This window comes from Rana temporaria, chromosome 3 (assembly GCF_905171775.1).
Source record: "Rana temporaria chromosome 3, aRanTem1.1, whole genome shotgun sequence".
Lineage (NCBI taxonomy): Eukaryota > Metazoa > Chordata > Amphibia > Anura > Ranidae > Rana > Rana temporaria.
In genome coordinates, this window is record NC_053491.1 from 390,802,979 (window position 1) to 390,827,993 (window position 25,015).

Consider the following 25,015-nt stretch of genomic DNA (forward strand, 5'->3'; position numbering starts at 1 on the left):
ATATATATATATATATATATATATATATATATATATATATATATATATATATATATATTTTATTATTTATTTATATATATATATATATATATATATATATATAAAATCTCATACAAGACTTGCCTAAAAGGTGGGGATTTCCTGCCTTTTTGCCAGTGTCCAATCACCTGAAGGTTGCTGCATAACACAATCTCAATGGAGATACTCCCCAGGACACAGGGTATTAAAAGAATTAACGATTTGGAAAAGGAGGATCCTTATGGCTAAATGGGTAGCATTTAGCCATAATATGCTGCAGTGAAGAGCAACTGTAATCTAGTAATCATTTACCAAGAAAGACAGGAAACTGCTCTTTCAAAAGTAACATACTTTACTTTATTCCTTTTCAACGCTCGGAGACAATTTTGTCAAGTATTCACACAAACCAATCAGTCAAAACATACAGTGATCATACGAGAAGGAAACAGTCTTTGCAAATCATTATGGGAATAGATGATTCTACAGCATGATTCACAGGATTATTGTAAAGTGCAGAAATAACGTTGTAAGACAATTTTGTAGTCCGACCATTCAGAACACAAAACAGCAATTCTTCACAAGTGCCTCTGGGGTACAGCAGATAGGACATGAAGCAGAACTCCAGCAAAACGGTTTAGATTCAGATTGAGGAAAGGCTAGAAATCATTATCAAATTAAATATGGACGCAAGGCAGATATAAAAAAAACTAATATAGCTCTGTAGTCATTAAAGCAGAACTAAAGTCAGATTTAAAAATCTTGGTAGCAGGCAGACCATTTACTGCAGAACAAATTTGCAATGTCTTTTCTGCAATAAAATAAACCTACCTGCCTGGTCGCAGTCCTCTACAATTTGATACAATGCCAGTGTACTGAGACATGGGCAGGATTTTCATCATCCCACACCAGCCAAAGACCGCTGAAAAGGAGGCGAGTATCTGAGGCTTTAGTTCCACTTTGAAACATCATTACATGTATTTTTAAAAGACAAATGCAAGTGCCTGAATTTTGCTTGGTATAAGCTTCTTCTAGCACAGTACAGAGCTCAGACTGGGAGAGGTAGAAGCAGCACAGGGAGCCAATTAATCATGCTGCAGTACTCATGTGCCAACAAGCATGCACAGAAGAGTTGAGTGACCGATGAGCTCAGTGTTGCTTCCATGTTCCACGTCCAGTAACAAGCAACACTTGTCTTGTCACTCCTACAGCAGATTATATTCAGGTCTTCTGCCCTGCCAAACAAAACTGGATGGGCAGAAACAGTCATTAGCAGGTAAAGCAGCTCATATATGGAATTCTTCTATTTGCCTGGAGTCCAGGGAAGAGCTAGAATCTGTCAGCTTTTTACGGTTTGCATCCTCATCATGGAGATTTCTCCACAACACATGGTGGCACAGGTATGTGACCATACCAGAAGTGTCAGATACCTTCAGCGGGCCTAAAGAGCAATCGCTTTGATTCTTTCACCGACTAGCAAAACAATAAAATGTTAAGACATTGCTGGCTGTACGCTTGTCTCGAGTCAGTGACCCAATATATTCTAGAAAGTCAGCACAACTGCCAAACAACTAGCATTTTCCAAAAGAAGTCACCAATGACAGCTTTCAATTTTCTCATGTCTTGCGATTGTAAAATACCTTTCTATTTCACTCTGCAGCAAATCATGAGATTATATATATATATATATATATATATATATATATAATCTCTATCTTTTTCATTGAGCAGTTATACCAAAAAAAGAAAAAAAAAAAAATTCTTGCCACCATAGCAATGCTTTTATTGCCCTCCTCTTACTAGCCAAAAAAAAAAAAAAAATGCAGAGCTTGATGTTCTATTGCTGACAGCCCGTTTTTATGGCATCCCAGACGACCATTGGCCTTTAGCACAGTGTTTAACTCCAGTGCTCAAAGTGCCCCAACAGGTCATGTTTTCAGGATTTTCCTCAGATGAAACAGCTGCGGTAATTACTAAGGCAGTGAAACTGATCAAATCACCTGTGCAAAATAAGGATTACCTGAAAACATGACCTGTTGAGGACTGGAGTTGCAAAACTTTGCTCTAGCAGCACAAGGTTTTTAAGAGGCGTTTGCACTTCAAAAGAAATATCTTGGAAGCTCATTACCACACTCAGCCTTATTTTGCAAGTAGCGTAAAGGCAAAAACTTTCCACTACATTTTTCCTAGATCTCAGCAACTGCACTAGCATGACCTACCTCAAACTGTATTCCCACTGTGAATGAAGGATGTTACTGGATAGAAGGAGGGGGGTGGATTGGGGTTTAGAGATATTTAAGAAAACCTGTCACTCGAGATTTCAAATAAAGCAGTGACTAAGGCAGCTGTGGGCAGATGCTGCAATGCCAATTTGAGTTGTCACTTCAGACAGGCCCAACTACCCAGCAGTTCAACCACACAAAGCAACAAACATATTACAAAAATGTTCATGTCAAAACAGGTAGAAGCCGTGTTAATTCTTCAGGGACATTCTGTCTCAGACAACCGCAGGCGAGTTTTGTGCAAAGTTCACTTCCTTTTCATCCCATGACGACCAGGATAATAGTTTGCGGTAGGTTAGTCCTTGCAGGCAGCAGAAACTGTGTATCCTGTCTATGTGCTAACAGCCCAGAACTTTGAAACATTCCTTAGCCGTTCCTAAAAACAAACATTTCAAAATGAAGTAGTTGGAACAGTTCAAAAGTTGTTTATACTAAATGAGGTCCAATAGTGTAACCTGCTCAAAACATATCCAAGTATTTGCTACAGAAATGCACCCCCCAAGTAAGCACCAGTAGCATCCACGCTTACCTGCCACTCCAGTGTAATAGTGTTTCAGCCTGGTGATTTGGTTATTCAGGGCCAAGCCCTTGAGATGCCAATTTGCTTCTAGGGTTCTCCTCTGCAAATGTTGATTTCTTGAAATGTAATAACCTAGTGCCAAACAACCCCCCCCCCCCCCCCCCACACTGACAGAGCTCATCTAGTATTGAATAGTGTGAGGCATGCAAGAGTGATTATATCCTAGAAATCCATTTTTTTTCCTTTCCATCAGACTATCGGGGAGTTAAGCAGCTAGGTTAATGTTTTCCTCGGTTGAGAGGTTATATTACTTGCTGAAAATATGTCCTGAATATAGGCTTACAGCAGGTGGATTGAGGTTCCAAACAGCAGCAGAGCTGAAATCACCAACAGGGAAAAGTCACCAGTGAGACCCCACAAAACCTACGTCATGCCATTATGTCATCCAGGCCATAAACATACAAAATACAAGGCTCGGTTCACACTTGTAGGATGCAGGAACCCTGCAAATCCACTGCGGGTTCCTGCAAATCGCACCAGACTCTCACTGCCATATGCAAACTGCTATCAGTGTCAATAGATTTTTAATGACACCGTCCATTTCAGCTCGCATTTATTGCACTGCGAACTGACAGTTCGGACATAAAACTGATCGCATGGGTGTTTACATGCGGACCAAATAAAAAAAGTCAGAACGCCATGCAATTTCAGCCATACTCTGTATGGCTGAAATCATGTCGCATGGACATCACACGTGATTTGCACTGCAGTGCAAACAACGTGCAATCTCGCACCATGCAGCAGTGTGACCCGGCCCTAAATGCTGGATGGAAAGACCCTTCCAACTGAAGAAGCTTCTGCTTCATGGGTTCCAGCTTCCATGTTGTAAAGGACCACATTATGACTGAATCAGTCTGTACATGATCTGTTATAAAGGGACAGAGTAGATGTCAGTACAGAAAGAGTAGTGCTGCAGAGGTACAGAAATGATACTTTTCCAACAAAGTACAGACCGCTAATTCTAGGATGGTGGCTTGTAACTGAATAAAAATTAGGAAACCTGGAGCTAAAGAAAAGGAATGCAAATTAAGGCCCCAATCACACTGTAAACACTGAAGGATCTTGAATGAAGACCAGCTAAGGCTTTGACAATAAGATCACTCGCATCTGTGTGAGGAATTCTTCACCTTCCATTTTATGTACTAAACTTTCCTTAAAGCTTTTATTACCAATTGACTCCATTCCTAACAAAAACTTATGAAAAACACTCTTATGAAGTTATGAGGGTCAACAGAAATGATAATACATGGTGATCTTTTGAGTTCAATATTGAGCAGCAGATTGGCAAGGAAGGTCATTTTGTGAAGGGTTCGATGTTTAGGGTCCCTTCTTCTCCAGGAGAAGTTTGTGCAGCTCATCAGCATCTGCTGTGGTTTTCACTCTGATCAGCATGGTGGCGGGGACGGTGGGGTTCTTCTCATCGACAGGAGGGTTAGGAACACAAACAATCATCACATTGTTTTTTCCTGTTCTAGAGCATGGCATGGAAGGCTGCACCAAAATGTTCAGTAGGATGTGGCCTAGAGTAAACAAGACGACATTTATTAATTAAAATGATTCCCAACACCAGAACAAGCTATTTTTTTTAAAGTATCTCCCCACCTCCAGAAAGGCCTACAGTAGATGTAAAGCCTAACTGAATATTTAAAATTGCAAAAAACACTTTGGTGTAAACATCTGCAATATTTTTAAATAACTTTTTCACACTTTGCAAGAAATCGGTAGCACTACGATACAACATCCATCCATCTACATGCCCTCCAGTGATGGTTTGGGCATCAACCTCTAATGGGGAAGGTGAGCATCAAAGGGTGGGAGCTTGTTCTTTAAAACAGAACCCATTACTTTTCCCTTTAACCTAAACTCCAGCCAGGAAGAATAAAATATTAGTAAAGTACATCCTTTCCTTGGTCCAAATTGCTCTCCCTTTCTTTTTTCTGTCTTTTTTTTCCCCACCCAGTTCCCCCTAAGCAGGTCCCTTAATGCTCAATTTCTTCTTCCCAGTTTGTGTGACCGGGCCCCGCCATTTTCTATACAAGAGGAAATTGTTCATGGCTGTTTTTTTCTCCCCATCAATAATCTTCAGGAGTAGTTTTGTCATTGTTCGTTCTGTGAACAGGTAAGATTATACAGGTCATGATCATAATCCACGCACAGCCATTGATTGGTTAAAATAGCCTAGAGCACTGCTCCTGTGCCTACCCACCTGGTCAGTGAATTTGATGGCATTATTGGAAATTTTAGTTTAGATTTCCCATAATTTAGAATAAACTTTTTAAAAAGGCGTTTTAATTGTGAAAGGCAAGAGGGAGATCAGGTCAAAACTGTTCCAGTTCCTTGAGTTGAGGCTTAATGGACAAAATGACGGTCTTTCTGGGACAGTGCTTACTTACTGGGCACTTCTTTTCCCTTCCTGCCCTGGGAAATTTTCAGCACTTTGAATGACAATTGCGCCGTCATGCAACACTGTACCCAAACTTTTTTTTTTTTTAATCTTTTTCACACAGATAAAGCTTTTCCTTTGGTGGTATTTAATCACCACTTTTTTTTCAGCAAAACAATAAAAAAAACTAAACACCACACACACACACACACACACACCTTTTAGTTTGTTATAACATTTTGCAAACAGGTAATTTTTCTCTTTCACTGATGTGTGCTGATAAGGCTGCACTAATGAGGCACAGATTGACAGCACTGATAATCAGTAGCCATGTCCCTTTTAGAGAAGTTAAGTTATCGTCTGTTCGCCTCAGTCGCGGATTGTCTCTTTACCTCAATCTGTGATCAGCAGTGTCCTCCAGACACTGATCACAAAGTGAGCCACCCACGATCACTCCCAAACCTAGCCAGCTGCGCTGTAGCTGTCATTCGGATATAGAGTGGTTGGCAAGTGGTTTTTCTTAAACGTTATACTTGCCTGCTCTGGGCACCTGCCCAGAATTTTTTTTTTTTACCACTTTAAGACCAGGTCTCTCTCTCTCTCTCTCTCTCGCATTTTTGCAAAAAAAAAAAACACAATATTTAACCTTAAAAAAGCCCATTTTTTTTTTTTTTTTTTTTAAAGATTGTGAAAGATATTGCGCCAAGTAAATGAATACCCAACATGTCACGCTTCAAAATTGCGCCCACTTGTGGAACGGCAACAAACTTTTATCCTTAATCTCCATATGCAATGTTTAAAAAAATAAAAATAAAGGATTCTACAGGTTGCACGTTTCAAGGTACAGAAGAGGTCATGTTTGGTTTGAACCAGGGTTTGACAAATTTGCTCGGAATCTAGGAGCCAGCTAAAAAAGTTAGGAGCCAGAAAAAGCACCCCGTCCCGACGAGCTTGCGCGCAGAAGCGAACACATACGTGAGCAGCGCCTGCATATGTAAACGGTGTTCAAACCACACATGTGAGGTATCGCCGCGATTGGTAGAGCGAGAGCAATAATTCTAGCCCTAGACCTCCTCTAACTAAAAACATGCAACCTGTAGATTTTTTTTAAACTTTGCCTATGAAGATTTTAAAGGGTAAAGGTTTGTCTGCATACCACGAGCGGAACGCAATTTTGAAGCGCGACATGTTGGGTATGAATTTACTCAGCGTAACATTACCTTTCATAATATAAAAAAAAAAAAAAAAATGGGGATAACTTTACTGTTGTCTTATTTTTTAATTAAAAAAGTGTCATTTTTTTTCCAAAAAAAGTGCGCTTGTAAGACCGACGCACAAATACGGCGTGACAGAAAGTATTGCAACGATCGCCATTTTATTCTCTAGGGCAGGGATAAGCAATTAGCGGACCTCCAGATGTTGCAAAACTACAATTCCCATCATGCCTCTGCCTCTGGGTGTAATGCTTGTGGCTGTCAGTCTTGCTATGCCTCATGGGACTTGTAGTTCTGCAACAGCTGGAGGTCCGCTAATTGCATATCCCTGCTCTAGGGTGTTAGGATAAAAAAAATGTGTATATATATATATATATATATATATATATATATATATATATATATATATATATATATAAATAATGTTTGGAGGTTCTAATAAGAGGGAAGAAGATGGCAGTGAAAATAGTGAAAAATGACATTAGAATTGCTGTTTAACTTGTAATGCTTAACTTGTAATACCAACGGCCACCACCAGATGGCGCCAGCTCACACAAAGGAAGAGCTGGGGACTTCACAAAAAAAATAAAAAAATGATTGTCAAAGGATGCTGTGTCAGTCTATGAACGGAAGAGAAAATAGGATTTTTGTACTCACCGTAAAATCCATTTCTCTGAGTTCATAGACGGACACAGCATCCTTTGACAGTAGGGTTATATCCGCTTCCCTTTAGGAGAGTTTAGGCAGAAAAAAAAAGCACTTAAGTGTGAACAACACATTCCTCAGTGCAGCTCCTCCCAGGGGGTGTGGCCCCCCGGGTATAACCCACCACCTGCTCTAGCAGCCTCAGTTCGTAACAAGCAGTACAAACAAACAAAGGAGGGGTGGGTGCTGTGTCAGTCTATGAACTCAGAGAAATGGATTTTACGGTGAGTAAAAAAATCCTATTTTCTCTTCCGTTCATAGACGGACACAGCATCCTTTGACAGTAGGGATGTCCCCAAGCAGTGTCAAAAATTTTCGAGGGGTGGGAAAATAACACAGCAAACCAGGTTACACCCCAAACAAAACCGGAGTTGCTCAACGGAGAAACTCCAACTATAAACTGCCGCCTGTAACACCTGCGGCCGAAGGAGGCATCAGAAGATGCACACACATCCACCTTGTAAAACTTTGAAAAAGTGTGGATTGACGACCAGGTCGCTGCCTTACCCCCCTGTAACACAGAGGCATGATGCCGGAAAGCCCAAGAGGCCGTGGTCGAATGCGCCATAACCCGAAAGGGGGGTGCACGCCCCTTTAGGGCATAGGCCTGAAGCACAATCAGTCGGATCCACCTAGAAATGGTGGCCGACGAGACTGCCAGGCCCTCTTGTAGGACCAGCCACCGACACGAACAGTGATTCCTACTTTCGGAACTGAATCGAAGCAGACAAGTACACTCGTAGGGCCCGAACCACATCCAGAGGATGTAAAGTGGCCTCCTCCTTGCATTTCGGCCTGAGGACATAAGAATGGAAGAACAATGTCCACATCAATGTGAAAAGCCGAAACGACCTTGGGGAGAAAAGACGGCTACAGCCGCAGCACAACCTCATCCTCATGGATGACCAAGTAGGGAGCCTTGCAAGACAAGGCCGCCAGTTCAGACAGACACTCGTCTGATCGAGGCAATTGCTACCAGAAAAAAAATCACCTTTAGTGACAGTCAACAAAAAAAACTCCCGAATGTCCTCAAAGGGAGCATCCTGAAGCACCGAAAGGACTAAATTCAAGTCCCATGGGGGTAGTGGAGGGCGCACCAGAGGGGCCACATGCCAGACCCCCTGACCAAACGTACGCACCAAGAAGTGCGACGCCAAGGGTTGCTGAAAGTAAACAGCCAGAGTAGAAATCTGACTCCTAACCGTACTTAAGGCGAGAGCCTGATCCACTCCCTGCTGTAAAAACAGCAGAACCCTGTACACCACATATGTACGAGGGTGCCGTTTCATCTCCTCACACACAGAGATGTAGGCCTTCCATGTATGATGAGAAATCCTACGCGAGGTAGACTTCTGTTCAGGCAGCACGGTAGAGACCACCGAGCCCAATAGGCCTCGGTCCATCAGCCCCTGGCTCTCAACAGCCACGCCGCTAAAGTCAGTGGCTGTAAAAACAGGGTGGAAGATCGGACCCTGTAACAGAAGATCATCTCCCAGGGGAAGACGCTAGGGGGCGTCTGCCACCAGACGCACCAGGTCCGCGTACCAGGAGCGACGCGGCCAATCTGGGGCAATCAGGATTGATAGAATCCTTCGGCTTCCACTCTGCGCAGGAGGCGAGGAAGAAGCTTCCGAGGAGGGAAGGTGTAAATTAAGCGAAAGTGACCCCAAGGAGCCACCAACGCGCCTGACGCGTCCGCCCACAGGTCCTTAAACCTGGCCACGAACCGTGGCACCTACCAATAGAGACGGGGCGCTAGAAGGTCCACATCCGGAGTGCCCCACTTTTTGGCACAGACCCTGAAACACCTGCGGGTGGAGAGACCACTCTCCTTGGCCTAGTGTAGTGCGACTTAGGAAGTCGGCTTGCCATACTATACCCCCGGAACGTACACGGCTGATAAAGCCGGAACGGACCTTTTTGGCCCACCGAAGGATGTGCGCGTCCTCCGTCGCTGCAGCTGAACTCTGTGTGCCTCCCTGTTGATTGACGTACGCCACGGCCGCGGCGTTGGACTGGATCCTGACCGGTCGGCCCTGCAGATCCAGGGACCACCTGGCAAGGCACAGCTTAATTGCTCAGAGCTCCAGAATATTGATCGGTAGGCGGGACTCCTCCAGAGTCCAGCGCCCCTGGGTGCCCCAAACGCCCCCCCCCCCCCAACCGGAGAGGCTGGCACCCGTCGTGACCACTGTCCAGTGGCACGGCAGAAAACGACTCCCCGGCCCGAAGCACCGTAGACGCCAGACATCACACCAGGGGAAACATGACCAGTTGACACAATGAACCTGGTAATCCAGAGATGACGGAAGCTTGTCCCAACGTGACAGCAGTTCCCTCTGTAGCACCCTGGCGTGGAATTGGGCATACGGAACCGCCTCGAAAGAGGCCACCGTCAGACCCAGAACCCTCATGCAGAATCGCAGAGATGACCACTTCTAGGTCGACAACTGCTGCCCAGCAGATTGCAGAGTCTGAAGTTTTTCCGTTAGGAGAAAAAAAACTCCTGCCCCGGCGGAATCCAGGACTAGTCCCAGGAATTCCAGTCCCTGAGACGGAATCAACACTGACTTCTGGACAATACAGAAGCCAGCCAAACTCTTGGAGAGTCTGACATGTGATAGACACGGCTCCACTAATTCAGAGCTCGAAGAAGCTCGTAGGAGAATGTCGTCCAGACACCCCACGATAACAAACCCCCGCTGTCACAGCCGGGCCAGTATCGGGACGAGCACCTCGGTGAAAACCCGTGGTGTCGACACCAAGCCGAGTCGGAGGGCCACAAAATAAAAATGGTCCTCCCTGACTGCAAAGCCCAGAATCTCTGGTGCTTTGAGCATATGGGAACATGCAGGTACGCATTCATGACATCCAAGGACGCAAGAAAATCCCCATTCTGAAATTTTGTACTTTGACAAAAACAAACGAGGGCCTTGAGGCCTAGGATTGGATGGACCCCGTCCTCCTTGGGGACTACAGATTGGAGTAATACCCCTGAGACCGTTCCATTGAGGGAACTGGCACAATCACTCCCCCGACCAGAAGATCCTGGACAGCCCCTGACAGAGCCAACCGGAGGAAGCCAGAGGCTGGAGGGAAAAAAAATCCTGTTTGGTAGACAAGAGAGAAACTCTAAGACACACTAGTCCGACAAACGGTCCTACATTGGGAGCCTCATGTAGCATGACGTGTGAAAATCAATGTTTCCCTTATGAGAGCTGTCTTAACTGTTCCTACACAAGTCGGTCCGACTTTGAAAATGCTCCCTGTACTACTTTTGGTCCTACATTGATCCTACTTCAACCCATTGAATATCATTGAAGTCGGACCAAAGTAGTATCCTGTTCATGAAAGTAGGATGGATGTAGGACCAATGTAGCAGAGCAAAGTAGGATGAAAGTAGTGTAGTAGTGTGAACCCAGCCTAACTCGTACCCCGAGAAAACCACTTGGCAAACCCCACGGTCGGGGAGGAGAGATCTCCACTGAGCTGCGATTTCGCGAAGCCGGTCCCCCACCCGAGACACGGGCGGGGGCAGACCTACAGGCAGAAGCAGGTCCGCAGGCTTGCGGAACCAGGTGCGCTGCTGCCCCGCAGCGGGGGTTTTAGCACCTTGCAAACCTTCCCCCACCGCACAGGGTGGGCGAAAAAAAAATGCTTGGGGGTAGTAAAGGAGGGTCCTTGCACATGGCGAGGTCCCTAGCCCTTCCCAGACTGTGGGAACAGCATGCTCTTACCACCCGTGGCATCCTCAATGATGCCATTCAGGGAAGTCCCAAAAGGACCGTTCACCCTTAAAAGCCATTCACCAAGGCCTACTTTAAGGACTAGTCCGCAGACCAGCACATCAGCCACACAAGGCGGCGCAGTACCACCGTATAGGCGGAAGCCCTGGAAAGCAAGAGCGTAACCAGGACCGACTCACAGACAAATCCTAAGACCCCAAACTAATTGTTCAGCCAGGTCCTTGCAGGTCCCGGAAGCATCCTGCTCCAGCAGCAAAAAAAAAAAAACCGTTGCCCCTCGCGCTGGGTCGAGTCGAGAAGGCCCTGGTTCGCCTACGACAGGTGTATTATGACAAGGGCAACAAGGCGCAAGCGATACTGGCGAGGAAGTTAACTGATCGCTCGCTCGCCTCCACCCCGCACCAGGTTCAGGACAGATCGGGCAGTATTCTATCCCATCCCCAAAGTATAGCGGATGCATTTGCTGCGTTCTACGCAGACCTGTACAACAGGCCGGCAATTCCCCATAACCCCCCCCCCCCCCTGACCTGCTTGATAGGATGAAACAATACCTGACACAGGCGGGCATCCCTCGGCTACAACCAGATGACCTTGTCACTCTCAACGCCCCCATTACTGACGAGGAGCTGACTCAGGCCATCAAAGCCCTCCCCGCAGGCGGCCAAAAGCTCTATTTGTACCCTTTATAAAGAAAACACATACAGAGTGCTGTTCTTTTGGTACCTGACCCCGGACGTTCTCCACAAGATTTACCCTTCCACCTCTGACCGATGCTGGCGATGCAACCGGGCTAAGGGCACACTGTTCCATATATATTGGACTTGCCCCCTGATTGTCCCGTTCTGGACTCCGACACAAGAGCTCCTGTCCCGCCTCCTGGAGGCGCCCATACCCCTCTCCCCGAAGCTATTCCTTCTGGGCCTCTCCCAACTTCATATAGCTAAACCCTACAAGAAGCTGCTTAGACACATTCTCACAGCTGCGAGGTGCTTGATAGCACTCCAATGGAAGAAATCGCTGCCTCCATCCCAAGAGGCCCTCTATGCTAGGGTTAAGGACGTAGAAATTATGGAGAGGATGACAGCTAGGATCAGGGACAGGCTGGACGAGCACGACCTTGTCTGGGAGAGGTGGCATGTTGAGGAGGACCCGCCGTGAGCCGACGACCTGGTCACCGAGGTACATCACCATTTTTTTTTCTCTTTCTCTCTTTTTCCTCTCCTCTCTCCCCCCTTCTCCTTTCATTATTCTATGATCTCCAGTGGTTCTAAAGGTTACTGAACGCATGAATAATTATGAAACCATTGTGTAAGCACTTTAAGCTAGAACTGTATACCTCTTTTGTATTGCCTTACACTTGATATGTAGCTATATTTTGTACTGACCTTTTACGAAAAAAAAAAAAAAATTATTTGAAGAAAAAAAAAAAAAAAAAAAAACGTTGCCTGTGCAGTCAGAGTCCGTGACACCAGAGCTCCGGCCAAAACCGGTCTCACAGCCGAACCCCCTACCGCGAAGATGGAGTGGGCCACAGCCTCCATTCTCCCATCCGCGGGGTCCTCAAAGGCAGGAGCCCCATTCACATGGTGGCTAGCTCACCTGGACACGGGAGGGTCCACGGACGGAGGAGATACCCACTTTACTAAAAAGGTCCTCCACAAAGGGATAACGGGTCGCAAGCAAAAACTCTATGCGGCGTATTCCATTCCTTACTGTCCCAAAAAAAGGAACACAAGGAAAGCATCGTCAGTGCGTGGCGGTTTGCGGGACCCAAAAAGGACTGGCACAGCAGGTGCCCCCGCCCCATCCTCAAGTACTGAGTAACACGCCTGCAGAAAAAAATAGCTCCAACATTTCCAAACAGCAACCGACCCTGAACCAGTCGCTTTCACTGTGCGCGTGGGTTAAGCACGCATCATCTGACAATACAGTGTCAGAGATATCCCCAGAAGCAGGCCAGGGAGGGGGGCGCTAATATACCCCCCATCTGGACAGAAAACTGGCGAGAAAAAAACCGCCACCGACATTGCATAGCAGATGGGGGGAGGGGCAGCAAGGGTTAACACAGGCTTACAGGGGAAGAAGTACCTTGTCCAGGCCTCCCAATGCCCCCCCGCTGTGTCCCCTAACAGCAAAGCAGAGTCACCCACGGTCACCTCACGGCCTTACAGAGTATGGGGGCCCCCAGGGAAACTCACCACCTCACCCAGGTGCCGCGCGGTCTGAGAGAAGCCTAAGTGTGCAGAGAAGTCGGCTGTGCTGCGTCTGTCTCCCTCTAGGCAGATTCGGGTCATTTCTGCAGTGCTAAAAGCGGCCAAACGATTTCTAAGATGGCCGCCGAATGAGTAAAAAACAGTCCTGACCACAAGAAAATGTCCGCCAAGCTATATAAAGCGGGACAAAATGGCGGCTGTTGCGTATTTAAAAAGACAGTGACACAGCAAAAACACAGTACAGCACAAAATCACCATAGCACACAAAAAGGCCCTGTAGTCAACACACTCAGCCCCCGCTATGCACACAAGCCCAGGTGTATCAGAGACCCCAGAAAAACCCCCCCTCACAGCCGCTACTCAAATGGGAAAGGAGGGAGAGGAAATAAAGGAGAGAGGAAAGCAGGGCAAGCCCTCAGTCGACCTCCCAGGGGAAAATTCCAGCCAGACCACTTACCTGAGCAAGGGGCCACTACTTACCCGTCCTGCGACCACCGGCTGGAGGTATCCCAGACAGAACCAACGTCCGCTAACCAGCATGGCTGTCGGCCAGACACACTGTGACAAAGCCATAAAAGACCGGTCATATGTGTGCCCTAGAACCGAAGTTCGCCGGCCGCCCCTGGAGCAATGGGGCCTGTTGTGGACGTCCCAAAGCTGAGCTAAGGGCCGGCACACGCTCGATGGCCGAACATGGGGGGACTACAAGGGTCAAGACCCAGCCTGTCACCCAGTCGGCTGTTGATAGAAGAATCACAGGATTCAAAAACGCAGGATCAAAATAATAAAAAGCGAGAAAAATCGCAAGAAAAAAATCTCCAGAGTACAGGACTCCAGAGTGCCTGACCTCTCCTGTTAGGCAGGAAAAAACTGAGGCTGCTAGAGCAGGTGGTGGGTTATACCCGGGGGGCCACGCCCCCTGGGAGGAGCTGCACTGAGGAATGTGTTAACACTTAAGTGCTTTTTTTCTGCCTAAACTCTCCTAAAGGGAAGCGGATATAACCCTACTGTCAAAGGATGCTGTGTCCGTCTATGAACGGAAGAGAAAAATATTTTTTTTTTTTTGCCCACCTTCCAAGCCAAGTCGCAGATGGAGCCTTAAATCAGCATCTTGGCTGACAAAAAATAAAAATAATGCATAAAGCAAGCTTAAGGTTACCCACCAAGGTTTGTATCAGCACGAACCAGCAGCTGGGTTTTCTGATCCATTACTGGTTTTAGGTGAAGCGTTCCAACCCCCTTCTCTTTAAATTCATTGTCTTTCTTATAGAAGAGTTTACACCTGATGAAAAAACAAAAACACAAAAATTACCTTCTAGAAGACCGACCCCTCGATCTGTTACATAATCATAGAAGCAAAAAGTCCCATGTACAGTGAGCTCTATTGTACAATGCCACAATATACCAAGAAACAGAATGATCTGCTGTTGGAGGCACTGCAGTACACATCACCATGGAAAACTCTGTACTAACCACAGGACAATACAGAAAACATTTTATATATGTAGCTTCTGCCTGTAGTGGATATGTTTATGAAACAAATTTTCAATTAGCCTACTTGCACAGTAGCTAGAAGTTATAAAGCACTAGCAAGTCTCAGCTGACACATTTACCTGACATAGAAGCAATAAAACACAATACCTGTGCTGTATTAGGTAGGAAACACAGCATGCATAGAAGACAAAGAATGCAGATGCCCATATGTATATGTAAAATGACAGATCAGAGACATGCCCAGCCTCCATTCTCTTGGTAATATTGATTCTACCCTCCGAAACCACACAACTAGCTCTTGCTGCAATGAAAAGCCTCAATGACCAGTAATAGGGAGCAGAAAGGGTTATGACAGCATTTGACTTTCTGCTAGAAGTTAGGGGCTCTTTAAAAGCCTTAAAATAGGATTCTGAGATAGCAAAGTGTAGCCATCTTTATATATTTGTGCTTAAATCCAAACTCTGGTCAAAACACGAACCACCTCCCAAAACGGCCTGAATGCGTTTATTGTTTTCACTTACGTCTGCTATCCGGGTACACTGCTGGTTAGGAAGTGTCCACGTCAGGCGGTTTGTGACATGGTCAGCCCAGCAAGGACCCGTCAGACATATACAAAATGAGGCAATCTGATAGAGGGGGCTGAGAGGGGGGTTCTTTCTTTGCCCAGGTCTGGGCTTTAAAGCGGGGGTTCACCCATAAAAAAAATTCTAAGATTACATCCAGCATACTAATGACATGTAAAGTATGCTGGTATTTTTTTTTTTTTCTCCGTACATACCGTGTAATTGTTATTTTTGCCGGGCTTCCGATTACTGTGGGACTGGGCGTTCCTATTGAAAGCTTAGCTGATTGACGTCTGGTGAAAATCTTCCCATGTCGCATACACCGCGCGTTACCAGTTTTCCGTAAAGAGCCGACCTGCAAGTTGGCGCTATATGGCGCCTGCGCAGTCCCCGCTACGCGGCGGGCGCCGACTCGCATGTCGGCTATTTACAGAAAACTGGTGACGCGCGGTGTATGCGACATGGGAAGATTTTCACCAGACGTCAATCAGCTAAGCTTTCAATAGGAACGCCCAGTTCCGCAGTAATCAGAACCTGGAAGCCCAGCGAAAACAACAATTACACAGAGAAAATTATATTATATATATATATATATATATATATATATATATATATATATATATATATATATATATACATACACACACACACACACACACACACACACACACACACACACACACACACACACACACACACACACACACACACACACACACACACACACACACACACACACACACACACACACACACACACACACACACATATATATATATATATATATGTGTGTGTCATTATTATGCTGAATGTAATCTTAGAAAAAAATGTTTGGGTGAACCTCCACTTTAAGCAGTAATCTTACTGCTACTGAGCTGGAGCTGCTGCTTCGGAGATAAAAATCTATGCAGACATTCCAGATCCCTCTTCTGAATATACAAATTTCCATCAGCTGTCAAGCTAAATTATCTGGATTCATTCTTTAGCGTCCGAGTAAAAAATAAAAATCTGGCTGCATAAAACAATAAAAATTAGTGAGCGAGAAAGGGAATGGAATAGCCAGCATAGGTATCTCTTTTGTAAAAGATTCACCTGTTAATGCAATGCACAATGGAACCTCTCTTTAAATCAACACAAATGCCAAAAATAAGACATTTTTAGGGCAGTGGGTGGAGCAATGCATACAATTTGTTTCCTTGAAACAATTATGCATCCAGGACGGTTGGTTTAAACCAAGGATACAGCCCAATATTATAATGCCCTTTATTCCAAAAATGCCAGTTTTAGGCTTGTTGGCCATCAGTGCAGGGCAAAGGCACCAATGTTTCTATGGAGCAAGATTTGGGGAGCAACAACAAACTATAACCTGCCAGATTATGTTGATATTGGCCAAAAAGTCTGATGATCTAGTTGCGAAGTGCCCCTTGTTTTTATGGCCCTGATCACAATAACCTACATGCTAGCACTTTTAAAATAAACAATTGGCTGTAGGGATAATTTCACATTAATGTCTTTCTGCAGAATCACTGAATGAAGAACAAGTCATGGAATTGTAAATCAACTCACTTCTTGGAATAAAAGGCATCATCTTCTTTTATTTCTTGTACAACTACTTTTGGTGGCTCTTCTGCATCTTCTTCCTCTTTGCCACCTGTTAAGTTTACAAAGAAAAATGTATTTTATTCACATTAGGAAACACACACACACCTTCCTTAAAAGAAAGCAATTTCAAATAGAAATGAGGGGTGGGAAACAGACCAAGACTCCTAAATTGAATTCCACCCAATGGCCATCTGCATTTAGAGAAATTCATAAAGCAACACTCTGCTTCAATCACTGGAAGATGACGCTAAAGATAACCAATAGATGGTTTTACACCCCCTACAGACTAGCAAAATTACCCCACCCTTTGCTGGTGAAACTGCGGACAAGTGGGCCACCTACTACAAATTCTTTGGGAATATCTAACCCTGACTAGCCATTGGAATCAAGTCTTCCAACTCATTGCCTCACTGGGATTAGCTCCCTCCCCAACCCTAACAATTCTACATATTGGTACGGATACCTACCCGAGTGCCTTTAGAGCAGTAGTCACTCACAAATGGAAGTCCACAGATTCCAACATCTCCAATCTTAAAGCCACGGTTCAGCAGAACTACACCTTCGAACACACATTGGCATCAATTCCCTTAGTAGTGACAGATTTGACAAGGCATGGGAAAGATGGACTGATAGGCAGTCCAAGTTTTACTGAAACTTACAGGTTGCAATTGCCCTTTTCTTTGCCTTATATGATGTTGATTTTCTGCATTTATTAAAGACTAGCTGAATACCCGGCGTTGCCCGGTCATCCTATCTTAACCTTTTGGGGAGGAAAATCATAGTAATATACCCATCTTTTATATAAGGGTGTAGGTAAGGGTTAATTTAACTGTCATACAAGTAATATGTGTACCAGGTATTATTGAAATATCTCCAGGCGTACAGAAGTTATGTGGGAACATACATTTCCCATTGATTTGCATGGGACTTTAAACAAAAACCCTGACCCTCACAAATGGGGGTAGTTAAGGGATAAATTAACTATCCTATAGTTTAAGTGGACATATAAGTAACATGTGACCAAGTGTTATCGAAATATGTACAGCCGTTTGGAAGTTATGAAGTAACATGTATTTCCCATAGAGTTGAATGGGACTTTAAAGAAAAACCCCGACCATGGCAAATGGGGGTTGGTAAGGGTTAAACCACCTATCCTATGTTTGTTGCTGACATATAAGTAACATGTGTGCCAAGTTTCATGTTAATATCTTTAGCCGTTTGGACGTGATGCTGGAACACACACACACACACACACACACACACACACACACACACACACACACGTACGTTGAGATTATATTATATATATATATATATATATATATATTTTGTGTATACTTTCCCTATTCTGTTATTTGTATTTTGCAAACTTCTCAAAAAATAAATAAAAAAATTGATGGGTTTGTTTTCTTTGCAGAATTATACTTACCTAGGTGGATGCATCTGTCCCCGCCAGCTCAAACACTGAGAACCAAGCAATCAAATACCGCCAACTGCTCGGTTCTCAGGGCTCCCTGAGCAAAGAGCTGGTGACTGTCAGTCACCGCTGTCTGCTCCCCCCTCACTCACTGGAGCGCTAGGCTGTGGAGGTGACAGGAGTGGCAAGCTTAGGCTCGCAGTGGTTCACTGAGAGACTGAGCTGGATACCAGTCCAGGCAGGTGGGCGCATTCCGAATTTGTTGCCATCTTGCCCGGCTTGGACAGGCTCTGCGACCTCAGCACGGTCTGCTGAAAACGAGTCACAGATGTGCAGAACGGACTGTAGATCACAAGCTTTGGCTGCACTTCCCCCTTTAATCTAGTTTAAGAATATTGCAGCAGGAAATAAAAGTATTACGCTCATATGACAGCCAGATCACCCACCTTAAGTACCTACAACATAAGTCATCGGGCAGAATAAGTTAATCCATAAATGTGGAGCACCTTTGCATGGATCCACCATTTAAAGGCCATAGTTCTAAACCTTTATTCACAAATAAAACCTAAGCTGTACAATTTAAATGTTTAACTGGCTTGTTTTGAACACCCCATTGCAAGAACCAAAAACAACATTAAAAGCCTGTCCCAACTCTAGTTAAACCGATTGCGTTTAGGCTGAGATGAAGTCATGTCTGCTGCAGGCAGGAGAAAGCAGTTTCAATCTCCTCTAGTAATGATTCTGCCTCACGCTAACTTTGTAGTAAGTTACAAGGTAAAAGGCAAGAAGGAGCCCAGACATCTTTTGTGATTACAGCTGAGCACTGCACTAGTATTTATATAACGGTCATATGCCTGCATCTCAGATTAGGAAGTAGATTGTGAGCCTGGCTGATAACAAAAACTAAGAAGGGACCGTTATTTTGCAGAAAAGCAGATGAAGACAGGAGTGGTGTACTATGATCTCCGAGAATAACTTTAAGTGTTAACACATTGCTTACAATGTATGCCACAACATAAATATATTTGATGTTAGGTCAGCTTTAAAAGTAAACCGAGAAAAAAAAAATAATAATACATGACATAAGACTGAAGTTGAGAAACACTAGCTATATAGTCCTTACCAGATTCCTCATTCTTGGCGCTTGTCCCTGACTGGAAGGAAAATGGTGTCCCCACACTGCTCTTACTTGTATCCTTACTTAACAGACTGTCAGATCCTACTTTAAAAGAAAATGTAGCTGCCGACCCAGAGCCGAATGAACTGAAATTCGCAGTGTCAGACTTTTGGCCGAAGGAAAAAAGGGGAGCCGATTCAGTTTTCGTCTCGGTTTTAGACTTTGCTGGTTGCTCAGACTTTTCTTCTTTGCTGGTAAAAGAGAAGGTTGGCTTAGCCTCTGTATTTGAAGAAACAAGGGTGGAAATTGAGGGGGTTAATTTGGAAGTGCTGTCGCTCTCGGATCCACTGTCTGTGACAGTTCCGTACTTCTGTTCAATACTAGCCAAATGTTTCTCGTAGTCTCTAAAAATTGGGGTCAAATCACACAGAGGTGTGGCCTTCACATGTTTCATTATCCAGTCCCGTACAGCGCAATTCAGGGACATTAACTGTTTGTTGTATTCAGTGGAGCTGCCAGGCTTGCTAGGGGTAGGACTAGGACTAGAGGTAGATGAAGGCATTTCACCGTTTGTTTTTGCGGTGGAGGATACGTCTATAGTCGAGGACAAGGATGTTGGTGGTCCATTTGCAAAGAGAGACCCTGGAGAAAAAAAATAAATTAGTTAGTTATAGTTGAAAGCAATGATCTAATTTCTGTAACAGGTAAAAGCTTACCCAAGAAAACACAAAAAAACAAGACTATACCTGTCATAGGAGAACAGCAGGCATACAGGTACTGTTCTGAGAAATAGGTGTCACACCAGTGTGTTATGGCAAATTTGTTTACAACACAAGATAAGTTTCACAGAATTACCTTTGGCAGGTAAAACAGTAAGAAGGGGTTTAAAGCAGAAATTTACCCAAACAGTGTGATAACAATTAAAGGGTTAGTTCATCTTTACCAAAAAAAGAAACAGCCTATGCAAAGGGACTCTGTAAATAAAAACAAACTGCAGCTATGACCAAAGTTGAATATTGCCCTTGCTATAGGTGTAGACTATTTACATACCCCATGAAGCTTGACTGAAATACTCCCAGGACTAGTTGTCACTGCTCATCTTCACCGTCACAGGAGTGAGCTTAGAACTACTGCATCAGAAGTGAGAAAGCATGTGAGGGGGTGTGAATCAGAAATAACTCACTCATGTGATAGTGGGGAGCAGTAACAAATAGGGCTCACTTAGCAACATCTTAGGAGTCTGAGGCTGGGTTCACAATGCTGTACGGATTGGCTGACAGCAGGAGTCCGGTGCGTCCCTGTTCACCGGTTCAGGTCCGATTTAGGTCTGAATTCACACCTGAAACAGACCAAAAGACACACAAGACTCCTGTGCAATTCGCTCCGCAGCTGCCCTGGAGCTGTGTGAGCCGGCTCCATTGATTGCCATTCAGTCTCCCGACATGTATATTTAATGTGCGGAAATACGCATCCAGTTCGCAATAGTGTGAACCCAGCCTCAGTCAGGCTTCATGAGGTATGCAAATGGCCTACACCTGTAGCAAGAATCTTTTGTCAAAAGTGGGTGGTTTGTTTTTATCCACAAACACTCCTTACCTGCATAGGCAGTTTTTGTAAAGGTGAACTATCCTTTTAAATGTTCTTTAACAAAAGAACTTACGTTCCACATTATTAAATTGCTAATTCAAGCTACCAAAATTAGCACGTTTTGTAAAATGCCTTCACTTTGCCTCGGCTTCTTCTTGCCCGAGGCCATCATTTTGCTGAAACCCAGAGCAGTACTAAGAACTCTACCCCCTCTCCTTAAGCTGGCCATACATTGGGCTACCGATTGACTTGGTTAATCCTCCCATTTGAAAGTTACTGCTCAAAAGGTGCCACAGACAAAAGGACTAGCGCTGATCAGTGTATTCTAATGGCAGGGATATCTCCCAGCTGTCACAATACAAAGACACAGCAGAGAGAAGTCACCCATCCAACTTAAATGTGTGAATGGGGAAAGGCTGCAGAAGATAACGCGCTAAAGTTCATAGAGCTGCACGTTTAGGCAGAAAGGAGATATATTATCTCCCTGATTCTAAGACACTATTATACTTGTAAGATTAAAGCTGAATTCCCCAACTAGAACCGAATGGAATGATCAACACCAGCAGATCATACATCTGTACCAAGTCGATCTGTTGTCTGCCGATCACCTGATATTATGGGTTTAGTTGTGGCTTGGTACCATGTGACACTCTGCATATCCTGCCTATAGACTGTCCCTTCCACAGCCACTTCCTGTAGTGACCAGTCTAATACTCCCCTTTGTAGTCTCAGACTCTGCAAATGATGCAACTTCCTTCACTGCTCCTAATTAGCATTCTATGCCACCCAGTAACACCTAAAAGGAAAAATTCCAAAGCTCCCAAGTCCCACCCCACAGCATTATTCACGGAGGATACTCCTTTATACGAAAGCCTGTTGTGAAAGCTAGCTGTGCGATCACAATTAGAAATAAATCCTGTCCAACTAAAGCGGAGTTCCAGCTGTTTTTTTTTTTTTTTTTTAAGTCTTTTAACCAAAGACACTTACCTGTCCAGGGAGCCCGCAATGTCAGCCCCCCAAGGCTGATCCATTCATCAACTCGGGTGCAGGAGCCGCCATTTTAACTAAGGGAAACAGGCAGTGGAAGATTCATGGCCAGGTTTCCTACAGCGCAAGTCACACAAAGCTTTCTGAACGGCCCTGTCGTCTGAGACACACAAAGGTCCCAGAAGGCAGAGGAAATGACTCCCTGGGCTGCAGCCTAGGTAAGATGGAAGTACACTCAGTATTTCAGAAAGATAAGATACAAATGCCCCCATCCTTTTTTTAAAATGCCCCCGTCCTTGCACACAGATGCACATACGTATGTCAAAAAAATTGTGCTAACAGTTTCTCTCTCGGATGGCTGAGAGACTGGTGGACATTGCTGAACAGAGGGACCTCAGGTAAGTTTGGGGGTGCTGGGGCGGCTGCTGCACGCATAGAATGAATGAAGATATAAAAACACACACACACACACACACACACACACACACACACACACACACACACACACACACACACTTTCTGCCCTTAAAAAAAAAAAAACACTTTCTGACAAAAAGATCCACTTTATGACGTATAGGAGCAACCACTGTTGAGCTTTTTTTTTAAAAAATAAAAAAAAATATTCTTTGACCCAAGTAGGCACAGCAACGTGTATTTATGATCCGTTTCATTTCAGGCCAGTGACTAAAAATAAAAGCCTTTGGATCAGCTCAGCAGTACGATTCCGGCTAAAAACGGGAATCACAATTTTTTTTGCTTAGAACAGGGGTCTTCAAACTATGGCCCTCCAGTTGTTCAGGAACTACAATTCCCATCATGCCTAGTCATGTCTGTGAATGTCAGAGTTTTACAATGCCTCATGGGATGTGTAGTTCCACAACAGCTGGAGGGCCGTAGTTTGAGGATCCCTGGCTTAGAAGATAGTTCGATTGTTGCAGCGTAACATCTTTCACATAAAAAACAAACAAAAAAAATAAATAAAAAATTGGTCCAACTTTACCGTTTCTTTTTTTATTCATTGAAGTGTATTTTTTTTCCAAAAAGATTGCATTTGAAAGACCGCTGGTCATATGCAGTGTGACAAAAAAAATATTGCAGCAATTGCCATTTTATTCCCCAGAGAAATTATATATATATATATATATATATATATATACATATATACATATATACATATATATATACACATACATACACTCACACTTACAGCCCTCAAAATTTGTACTCGCCTGCTAGCATTTGGCGAGTGCAAATTAACTGGTTGCGAGTAGCAGAAAAAGGTGCCCAATCAAGTGGCTTTCTCCTGTTGTCTCCCAAAACCCGCCTGTTAAAATGATTGGTTGCTAGCGTCCTAACAACCAATCAGGTGCTTGGAGGACTGGCATTCAGAGGGGGAAGATGTAACTTCCTCCTTCCCGACCTGCTGACAACGGAAGGGAACATGAGAGGACTTGCTGTCTGACACTTCTGAGATGACTGGCTGTGAGTATGAGGGGACCTGTGTGCTGTCTGGATCTGGACACTGCCGATTTGAGTGAGAAGAAAGTGAGCAGAGGAGTCCGACACTCAGAGCGGGGGGAGGGGTCAGGGATCACACTGAACAAGTGTAGAGGGAGGACATGCTCTCCTAGGTCCTAGAGCTGTGTACACTGAGCTGCAACATCTCCCCCTCTACAGAAATGTGGAGGGGGGGGGGGGGGGGGGGGACATTCATCACCACACCATCCACAGTACCTGGTACCATGCCTGCAGTCTATCTGACCCTCTCCCTGTCATGCCCGCAGTCCCTCCGACCCTCTCCCTGTCATGCCTGCAGTCCCTCCGACCCTCTCCCTGTCATGCCTGCAGTCCCTCCGACCCTCTCCCTGTCATGCCTGCAGTCCCTCCGACCCTCTCCGGTAGTGTTTCTACAGTGGGCAGGGAAATGTTTTCCCAGGGTCCAATTAACATTATACGACCCTGCATACCATGTATGATCTGAATAAAATATGATAATTTACAAGGGGCGGGGTTGGGTGGGGCAACTGGCGGCGAGCAACTCTTAAGGCCTGGCTAGTAGCTCAGGACTTGAAATTTTGAGCCCTGTAATATGTGTGTGTGTGTGTGTGTTAAATGTGTGTGTGTGTTAAATGTGTGTGTGTGTTTATATATATATATATATATATATATAAAAAATAATCACACACAAATTTGGGAAAAAAAGCTTTTTTAGTGAATATTCTGGCTTTTTTCTTCCCCAGGGCAGCATACATTTTGTCATGCCTAGATAATTGAGATTCTTCCGCTTCAATTTCTAGAGTATCATAAATGGCACCTTACAATTCATCTACCTCCTCGATAGATAATTTGTATTTAGTAACCCTGTTAGCTGCGACCTGATCCTCCTCTTGATTTGAATCAGAGTTAGGAGGATTCAGCTCCAACGCGGGGCTATGCTCCCTTTCTCTACGGGGCTCCCCGAAACTAGGTATTGTGGGGCTAGGCAAAGGGGAACTTGTAGGTGCACTACTGGTGGAAGCAGCCACGTTAACGTTAGAAATTAAGTCCCTAAGAGATTTAAAGGTTGATGCCATTTCTTCTTTAAAGGAGCCAGGGAACTTCGCCAAGGGGGAGTCTGCTTCAGACTTCAACAGTCTAGCAATACATTGCTTGCATAAGGTTTTGTCATAGCCGGAGGATAGCTTGCTTAAACAGTTAGGGCACTTCCTGCCGCCTGACTTGTCCTCCCTTGAAGCTTCCTTAGCCTGAAAATGGATAAAAAAACACTTTTAAGAAACATCCTCCTACCCCTTTAAGGGACACCCGTGCTGCCACCACCGCTATAGTACCTAGGAACAGTGACCCCCCCATGGAGTACATCCCGCCACCACACCTAGCCTATAACACCAGTACAGGGCATGCCCAGCAGCCTACCTGGGTTAAGCTGGTGCCTACGTCCTCCGGATTGCTCTAGGGATTAGCCTCCATGGTGACCCCGTCGCTCTGTATCCCGCCGCTATCTGGTACTGCTGGATGCTGGTCAGGGATGTGTAGGCCCAGCGCGCACTTTTTTTCAACCTCCACGCGCTTCGCAAGACCCGGAGGTCTCGGCGCACAGTGATGACGCGATT

General features: G+C 44.9%; 1 protein-coding gene across 2 annotated transcripts in view; it reads right to left on the reverse strand.

Annotated features, from left to right (window-relative positions):
- Positions 1-4,010: 4,010 nt before the first annotated feature.
- The window catches only part of NUP50 (nucleoporin 50), a 38,196-nt gene continuing 17,191 nt past the window's right edge, over positions 4,011-25,015 (reverse strand). For both annotated transcript variants that reach the window (XM_040345801.1, XM_040345800.1), the window contains 4 exons: positions 19,338-19,973; positions 16,762-16,846; positions 14,302-14,420; positions 4,011-4,397 (listed from right to left, as the gene is read on the reverse strand). In XM_040345801.1, coding sequence (XP_040201735.1) covers positions 4,195-4,397; positions 14,302-14,420; positions 16,762-16,846; positions 19,338-19,973 — 1,043 coding nt within the window. In that variant the 3' untranslated portion in view covers positions 4,011-4,194. The remainder of the gene's footprint in view (positions 4,398-14,301; positions 14,421-16,761; positions 16,847-19,337; positions 19,974-25,015) is intronic.